Source organism: Alexandromys fortis, unplaced genomic scaffold (assembly GCF_014885135.2).
Source record: "Alexandromys fortis isolate MF-2015 unplaced genomic scaffold, M_Fortis_MF-2015_v1.1 scaffold_8_1_9099942, whole genome shotgun sequence".
Lineage (NCBI taxonomy): Eukaryota > Metazoa > Chordata > Mammalia > Rodentia > Cricetidae > Alexandromys > Alexandromys fortis.
Window position 1 is genome coordinate 4,446,417 of NW_026067898.1, and position 9,427 is coordinate 4,455,843.

Here is a 9,427-nt window from a genome sequence, read left to right on the forward strand (position 1 = left end):
ATTATGACACTGGAAGAAAGAAATGATGATCTAATGTGTAAAACCACAAGAGTACCAGACATGCCGGTGAACCTTGTTGTTTAAGTGATGTAAATACATGTATCATGAAGAAGAAAAATAGCATCCCATAGCTGCGAGGTCACTTCATTGCTATGCCGCACGAGTCTATGTAGGTATATTAATTTATCTACTAATTGTGCAATGGTTTTAATTATTTTAACTGAAATCCAAAGCATATGACAGTTTGTTTTCATGGCACCACTATTATTGTCTGGAAATGTTGTCATAACCACGGTTGTAATTTTGACTGCTGTTTAATATAAACCTCATTTTAATTATCAATTATAATATCAAGAGGATACAATTATTTTAATTATCGTGATAGTATCAAGAGGACAGAATAATAAGCCATAAAAATAAATATCAAGATCTTAGATGCTAAAATGTCAGAAATTACTGCACTCTGGGAAATTTCACACTCTCCTCTTACACATATTCGTCATCGATGTGCAGTTTTATCAAATAAGATAACTCCCAATGCTAGACTGACAGAGGCTGCTCATGGGGCAGGTGTTTCTATACCAAGGCTGATGTCTGGAGCAGCATGCATGTTAAGAGAGTGCCATTTATTTTACCATGGAAATGCTTCAGAATCTACTGGTGGATAACCACTGCCCTGATTCTCACAAAAACCCCTCAACAATGTCTGGAACTCTCTCTGGGACTCTTTCAAGTCCTATAGCAATGCAGTGCCCAGGCAAGGTGTTACTGCAGGGGTCACCGGAATGTGCTTCAGGCTTGGAAACAGATTCAGTTATGTTTGGTCAGTTTCTGAACTGTACGGGTAGCTAAATGTTATTGTCCAGTGATACATACCCTTAATATTTTCTTTCTAAAACCACCATCCTCCTTCTTAAAATAGAAAAATGGTGCATATCACAATTTGATAGATGTAATTTTTAGAGATGCGTAAAGAATTATGCCGCCTATAATCAGCAATGAGTATCTTTAGAATCAACAAGATGTTTGGAATACCACTCTCTACCAACCATGGCAACCATGGTCAAGATTAATTACTGGCAGTGACAACTGACCCAACAGTATAGAAAACAAGAGAGCAGACCGTCTGGCCTCATTTTCAGCAGGCAAACGTCACAGAACTATTATCATGTTCTCTTCCCTGAACAATTTTAAATGTGGAAATCAAGTCCAAAATTAGAGATTTTAATTAGAGATTTTTACCTTCAAAGCCATCATTGTCAAGGTCGCCAAGATTTGCTATAGATTCCCCAAATCTTGCAGAATATTTGTCATTCCCAATGAGTACTGTTTCCATCTCATTCATTACAGCTCCCTAGGTAGAGAGAGAAGGAAGGTGTCATATACAACTCCCTGACAACTTTACACATGATTTACTGCTATAATTGGATATGGATTTTTCTAATGCATCAAACCACGAATTGAGCTTTAGAACATATATCTCAGTTCAATTCAATAAATATTTATTAAGTCAACAAATATAATAGAATGATTAGAGCTCAAAGGACATAGAAAATTGCTAGCTCGTGATCCCTAGCTTTGAAAAATCCAATAAATCATTTTGATAATTCAATTGAACAAGTATTTATTGAGCTCTTGCTAAAGACAATGCACTGTGCAGAGCGAGCAGGTGAAGGGGGTCTTGGAAGCGTGTTTATAAAAAGCTGTTTCCTCTAGGAGCCACAGCTACAAGGAGGGCTTACCACAAGCATGCGTATGACTCAGAAGTACAAATTGCTCCACACTAATGAGAAGAGAGAAAAATAATTCTAACTGAAGCAAGGAAGGAATTCCAATAAGGTAGAGTTAAAAAAAAAAAAAGAGAGAGAGAGAAACTTCATAAAGTATCCATGCAAGGCTACTGCAAAAAAGGTATGGTTTTGATATACAGAAAAAGTGATCAGCAAATCACTTAATATATGAGTGGTGTATATATAATCAACAAGAGAACAAAAGCCAAATTGTTATCCTACAGTCTATACCAATTTGATTAAAAGGTAAATTTGTTTTCTGAAGTGAACCATAAGAAGCCCTGGGGGTCCTCTTAATAAAGAGTGACATCACTTAAGATGGCCTCTGGAAATGTATTCTAGCAGCAATGCATTGGTCAACTGGTATCCCAAATGCTGAACGTTAGTGGTTACATATGATATATGCAATTACATACGAGGTGAGTTCATGATGCTGTAACAATGATCTCTGATCAGTTCAGTGCCATGCTTTAGGAGCAAATTCCTCATGCCGCTCATAGTCCGCATCCTCTTCCCAGGCACATTCTTCTTCATCCCACAAGCACACGGTCTACCCTTGGCCAAGAGTCCTTCACAGTTTCCTTTATAATTGGAGATTCCTATTTGAGTCTTACTCAAATACTACTTCTTCCTTGAAATATTTTTGGCCCAAAGCAAATTGCGCCCCCTTTTCCTGTACTTATCACCCCTCCCCCATTTGTCATGCTGTTTTCCAATGACTCCTCCGTGACTAACATTTCACCCAGGCCCGAAGTTCTGGGGTCACAGCTGGGATTATCTTCAGCTGGTTTTTCATACTATGTTTCATTAGAGATTCTCACTAACAGTCACTTTTTAAAAAATAAATTAAAACTTTGGATTTTATCTCTATAGATTCAATAACTACCACCCACATGACACGGGATTAAATCAAGAAGTGGGGGATGCACTGGCAGGGCTCCCTAGGAAATGACAAAGGGAAGGGAGGCAGGGCTTCAGAGAAGACAAATGGAGTATCACCTTAAGACAATGCTGTTTCAGAGGAATTTCAGGAAAAGTGGTGATTGCTCTTGTTCAAGAATTCTACAGTCATTGAGAATGGCAACCAAGTATTCACTGGGGACCCTTGAGAGCTGTTTAGTAGATTAGGTCAAAACCCAAGCCATTTAAGTAACCTTCTTTCTTTCAGTTCATTGAAAATAATTCTGGAGGGCCTGCCTGTCTAGGACTTCTAGGAGTTATAGAAAAGAAAAAAAAAAAGGGTAAACCAAACAGATGATTGCTCTTCCATGTTAGCACAGGCAAGAGCAAACTAGGTAAAGAAAATATTATGCTTCTTAGTGTCTAGTGCCATTTCAGAGAGTTTACAAATAGATTAAATGTGAAGAAAAGAAGAGAAATCCACACTGCAGGATTTTAAAATGGGAAGCAATTACTAAACTGATCCGAGCACCCAGCAACAGTGATTCTGGGTAAGCCAGAGGGAAGGGGAGAGGGTAGCCTTGTGGGAAGGCTCTTCTATTAATCTCTGAGCAACTCTTTTGCCTGTCCTCATGGTGGGATGGTCTATGATTTTTGTGGGGGAATGGTCCTTAACTTTCTGGATGGTTCTAACTGTCAAACTATTTGTTTTTAAATTCCTTGTTAAGAGAAACTTACCAGGAATTTGTCACAGGGGACAAATGAGAGACACTTGCTGAATAAGGATCTAATAAACACTAATAAGCGCTATCAAAAAGATCACTGTCCAGACGATATTATGCCTTTAGTAGAATACATTTTAAAGAACGTCTAGGAAATCTCTGCCTGTGCAGCTCTAATCTAGATTCAGAACATAAACACGCTTCCGTCCTCCCTCCAAATCTAGTCTAGATTTAGGACATAGACACGCTTCCATCCTCACCCCAAATCTAGTCTAGATTTAGGACATAGGCACGCTTCCATCCTAGAACGTAGACACGCTTCCATCCTCATCCCAAATCTAGTCTAGCTCTAGAAAGTAGACACGCTTCCATCCTCATCCCAAATCTAGTCTAGATCTAGAACGTAGACACGCTTCCATCCCAGTACATGAAGCCTGATCTTATTTTCAAACCACAGGAACAAAGAAGGTGCCACTAAGTATCCAATCTTTGCTTGATTTAACGTCAAGAAACAAGGCTTTCCAGAGAAAGCCAGAACTCTGCAGAATGATCAAGTCACCTGTTTCCACTACCAACAATGCCCATGACGTAAAGTTGAGCAATAGTCAGTAGTGATCTAATTTAACAATGTATCCACTTCAGAATAAATGATGCCAGTCTCAGATTATTTTCAGTATATAGCCCACATGAACTGTGAAGTAATATTTTATCAACGCGCCTGATTCCTGTTTGCAAGTCCAGACGTTAAAAACATTGACTGTTTCATTTATTCCTAACAGCAAACATTTTACAATTTGCTAAATTATTTAAGGACCGTAATTATTGAAGAACATAAAAATCTATTTTGAAATATCTACACAAACCATGCTTCCAAATTTTATTTGTGCCAAAATTAACTAAAGGAAATTACAATTAGCAGCGTGAGCCCACACAAGCAGTGTACAGAAACTCCATTGTGCTGAGTCTCCTGTTTCTGGAACAGCTGCTCACTGTCGTGCTCTGTTCCGTTTTCAGAACGTCAGGATGGCAGTAGAACTTTCACTTTGGTCCATCAAAAAAAAACTTAAGACTACCTTTGACCTGGCAAGATTGCTCAGTAAATAAAAGTGCTTCCTGTGAAAATTTCTTGACCTAAGCTGGGTCCCAGAAACATGAGGTAGGAGGGGACTGATTGCTTTGGACATTGATGTATGTACCATGTCATGCACAGAGATGCATGCACACACATCATATGTACTATGGCATGCACAGAGATGCATGCACACACATCATATGTACCATGCCATGCATAGAGATGCATGCACACACATCATATGTACCATGGCATGCATAGAAATGCATGCACATACATCATTCATGTGCTTATGTACACCCATAAACACACACACACACAAATTTCAAAAAGAATCTGTAGTCTCGGAACCCTGAAAGAAGAGCTGTTTTAGTCTGAATTATAATTTGTGTCTTCCAGGGTGGAGACGCTCAGACATACCAAGCCAGAGTTCATGTATACGAATACTCTCCCTTCCTCTCTGATGGTGCTCTGCATGGGAGCCCCCACAAGGAGATCTGAGAAGCCATCTGCGTTGAGGTCCACCGCACAGATAGACGCTCCGAAGTATGAGCCAAGCTGTTCCAAAGCAGAGCACATGCGCAATGAGAAGACAGCGTTATCCACGGAAGCCCTCAGCGACCCCAAAGGCAGAGACATATTTACCTTTTTACCTTTCATTTCATGGATGATGCTCAGCTCCTTTTCATCAATGCTGAATATATATGCCTGCACGTGGGGGAAGAATTCAAAACGTTTACTTCCTTAGCAGACTCAAAAAAAAACTAATTTGTTTAACTGAAACATCAATTCATGTATAATAAATAATTGGACAAGTATAAAAATATTAAATGTTCAATAAATTATTAATGCTAAAAATTTTAAGAGTGATATGAAATATTATCTTAGTAAGCCTGATTTCCAACACTCTCCTCTGAGGAATTTACTTTTGGGTACCACAGAGAAAGCACAGAAAAAGGTTTACCAAAAAATGCAGCGCCAGTGTCCACATGGAAATGCAGAAAAATATGGAACTGGAATTATCCTAGATAATATCTGTTCTTTTTAGTCTTGTCATACAGTGATACCTGTCTCAACTCCCTTTTACTAAATAATAACCAGATACCGCATTCTCTGTGCAGCTATAGATACTTTAGAAGCAATTTACTCAGAACCAAGCCCAACTTAAGTTACACGATTTCCTCTAAAGGTTTCCAGTTCAATCTCTTTGAGGACTATAAATATATTTTACATAAATTCAACCAATGCAATGCATTGTTCATCGTTGTAATCTTATATTCATGAAAATGATTACAGTTTCCCTTTAACGCCTGATTCATGTAATCCATTCAAGACTTTGTGAAGAAACAGAGAAAAAAAAAGTCTCACTTTTCCTATCTGCTCATGTTGAGGAGCTCCTCCTACGACTTCAGTCGTGTGTGGACTTCGAAAATGACCAGCCCCAACAGAATAGCCTTCGTAACAGGAGAGAAATACATGAGACTTCATTCACCATAGACATGTGCTTTTCTAATTCTTTGCATAGAGGAAAACAAAATTGAACCCAAAGTGATTACTTTAGGTAGAGCCTCAAGAAACTTTTATTAACTGAAAATCATCATTTAAAGCAATTTTAACATACACGTTATAAAAGACGATACTGTAAGGTTTGCATTGCCAAGCTCTCAGCATTGAGAATATAACACTGACGCTTGGTGGGTTATTCCCTTTGATATGAGCAACCAGCTTCCAGCACCGCCACTTATACAAAACGCTGAAGCTGGCGAGTGATAATTGTCACACATTTCATCTTTCTATTGTGTGGACATTGCAAAAAAAAAAAAAAGTCAAGATATTTTTCAATCACAGGTAAGGAAATGTCATATAGATTCTGTTGGAATGATAAAAATGCTACTTGTTTCATTAATGGCCTTTCTGAGCACATGATGTTCACATTTCAAGCACATAAGGGCTAAACAAACCTATGCTTTATAAGAAGCTGCAGAACACATGCGTCTTATTGTAAAGGGAAACAATGCCATAAAATTTGTGTTGTAGAAATATGGGTGGATAAAGTATGGTACTCTTGCTTTGTGAAATAACAACAGAGAGGAAAAGGGCAATAAAGATGATTAAACCCCGAGAAACAACCCAAGATAATCTTTCCAAACAAAAATAAATGTCGATAAGGAAAATGTGAAAGAATAATTGTTAGAATATATACTTAATGTTCTCCTTTATCTAGAATGCTTTTGTAAGGCCCATCAGTTTTCAATTGACAGTCTAAGAATTTATGATTATGTATTCATAGACAAATGTTTAGATGAGTGAACTAATACAGAGTTGGTTTAAAAACTCCCTAGGGACCCAAGAAGTTTTTAATTTGTAATTTGTAATTCCAGCACTCAGGCAGCAAAGGCAGGCAGATCTCTGAGAGTTCCAAAACAACCAGGACTACACTGTCTTCAAAAGAAGGGCTGGGGCAGACAGCTACAGTAAGCGTTCAACAGTTCCTATATAAAATCATAGTGGTGACGACTGCAGTCACCTACGTCAGCATAACATATGGATTATTGAAAACATAATTGCCTCTCTGCTTAATCGAGACAGTGTCTGACCTTACTGCACGACGGGATACTTAGAATAGCACATATAATTTCTAAGGCGCAAACAATCTGAGGTTCTCAAATTTTTACAGTACCTAAGTAACTTCCAAATTTTACTTGATTCTGAAGGTCTAAAAATGCCTTGTACGTGTTTGTAGTTATATTGTAGACAAAAACGGAACCAGTCCAGTAAGATGATCCTGGGGCCCCCATCACAATTAAATCCTGTAAAAGAAAACCTCATCATCATTTGAAAATTAGATCTCACTACCCCAAACCTCTGGAAAATATACAACATTCTAGGAAAATCATTAGGAAATGAATTCTACGCTGAAGCTCTGGAATGGAAACGCTTTATTAATTTAAAACCAGATGTTCAAAAGCCAGAATCACTACAGCAGAATTTAAGAGGAGAAATTCTGCCACTCTCTTGACACTTCTCAGTGGGTTTCAATTACCAAAGGTAGGAAGGGACATTATAAAGTAGGCTTTGGGGACAAAGGCGCTGTGGGTCAGCGAAGGACAATCATCTCTGTGTAATTCATTAGGGTTCGTTACCAGGATAATCGTGTGATACCAGAGAGGAAATGGGGGCTTAATTTATTTCAATTTGCAAAAGTCACTGAATAGTGTCCCTAACAATTTCAGCCCAGATAATAAAAAGGCTTGTGAAATTTAGGGCGTATTTTATCACAACTAGGAAGGAGGGAGAGAGAAAGCAGGTCCTTGTCTATTGTATAACAAACCATAGCAATCAATTCCAATTAAAATATAGTTTATTTTCTAAGTGATTTTGAACTTTCAATATCATTACTTCCATAAACTAAAGAAGAATTGTTATAAGCATTTGTAAAAGGTGTTAACATGTCTAGGAACAGTCAACCCAAACAATGCTGTATTATCTCCATAGGATTAAAAAAACATTTATAAAATTGTGATGGGTTTTTGAGAGAACCTGAAACATTTATTATTTAACCTGAGGGATAGATATAACTCTGACTTCATATATAATACTTTAGAGTTTTGGGTAACAAGTGTTTGGGATTATATCTGATTTTCAAGGGTACAATCAAGCTGTTAAACCTTACTACTAACACAATGTTAAGGAAACACAGACTAATATTTTCCTCACCCTCAATTGTAATAAAAAGCAATATACTTGGGTAGATGCTTTCAGTTCTTACATTAACAAAATAACTAGCTACTTTAGGTGTCCATTAAGTCCTTAACGGAGGTGATAATTTGAGTGTGGATTTTAGTTGATCTTGTACTATCAGTCATTTGCATGTTAATTTTATAAAATTATAGATGGAACATTAAATGGAACAAATATGGTGATAACAGTCTGCAGCTTAAGATATATTACTCAACTGTTACTCAATTTTGAGTCTAGAGAACCCCTAGAATTACACTGCTACCCATGTGCAGTACCTGTAACTAATATCGGGCTGTTACCTGGGTGTAAAAACTAGATATTCCAACTTGACACGATGCAAAATGTTCTCCAAATTTTCTCACAAAATCTAAAAGCATAAAATATTGATTTAGATGAATTGAGAATACACATACACACAAACACACACACACACAGAGTTAGAGGGCAGCCAGGCTGGTCTTGAATCTAAGACCCTTCTAACTCAGTCTTCTAATTTTTTTAGGATTACTTTTCATGGCAATGATATCCATCTCCATAATTTATTTTTCTCAGAGGTCTTCACAGACATGACTCTTAGGATCCGTGTTTTGCACTTCACTTTTGAAAATGATAGTAATTATCATAATTTACACCATTCATCTCACCTGTATTAAGATACAAATTATCATCCTGAATCACAATTAAAGGCATTTTTCCCTCTGCTTCATCAGAGGAAGGTTTTGTCACATGTCCTAAGAGGTAATACTTCTGGCTTTCGGGTTTCCAGTTCCCAGTCACTATATATATTGGGGGTGCCCAACAGTGTCTTCACATGGTAGAACTCAAGCAACTTACTACACCTCTTTCTTCATGGTGACTTTTTGTCTGTTTATGAAAGCAATGGCAATCTACCATTTCGGCAAACTCCCACAACAAGCTGTAACGTTAAATAGAACCCTCAATGCTAGACCCATCCACCCCACAGAACTGTAACTCGATGTCCTCTGATCAACACTCTTCAACCTCCCGTACCCCCAATCACTTTGCCATTCTTCTTCTCAGCATTTGGTGGTTTCAGATTTCACTCTTCCTCCCTCCCTCCTCCTCCCTCCCTCCTCCTCCCTCCTCCTTCTCCCTTCTTCCTCCCCCCTCCTTCCTCCCCTCCTCCTCCCTCCTCCTCCTCCCTCCTCCCTTCTTCCTCCCCCTCCCTCCTCCCCCTCCCT

The 9,427-nt window shown here is 38.2% G+C and overlaps 1 protein-coding gene across 1 annotated transcript in view; it reads right to left on the reverse strand.

Moving 5' to 3' along the window:
• Positions 1-9,427, reverse strand: part of Itga4 (integrin subunit alpha 4) — a 68,347-nt gene that overhangs the window by 39,655 nt on the left and 19,265 nt on the right. The window contains exons 5-10 of the mRNA XM_050120612.1: positions 8,525-8,592; positions 7,165-7,294; positions 5,853-5,938; positions 5,130-5,192; positions 4,905-5,042; positions 1,243-1,354 (exon numbers count right to left, since the gene is read on the reverse strand). Of these exons, the coding sequence (XP_049976569.1) occupies positions 1,243-1,354; positions 4,905-5,042; positions 5,130-5,192; positions 5,853-5,938; positions 7,165-7,294; positions 8,525-8,592 (597 nt within the window). The remainder of the gene's footprint in view (positions 1-1,242; positions 1,355-4,904; positions 5,043-5,129; positions 5,193-5,852; positions 5,939-7,164; positions 7,295-8,524; positions 8,593-9,427) is intronic.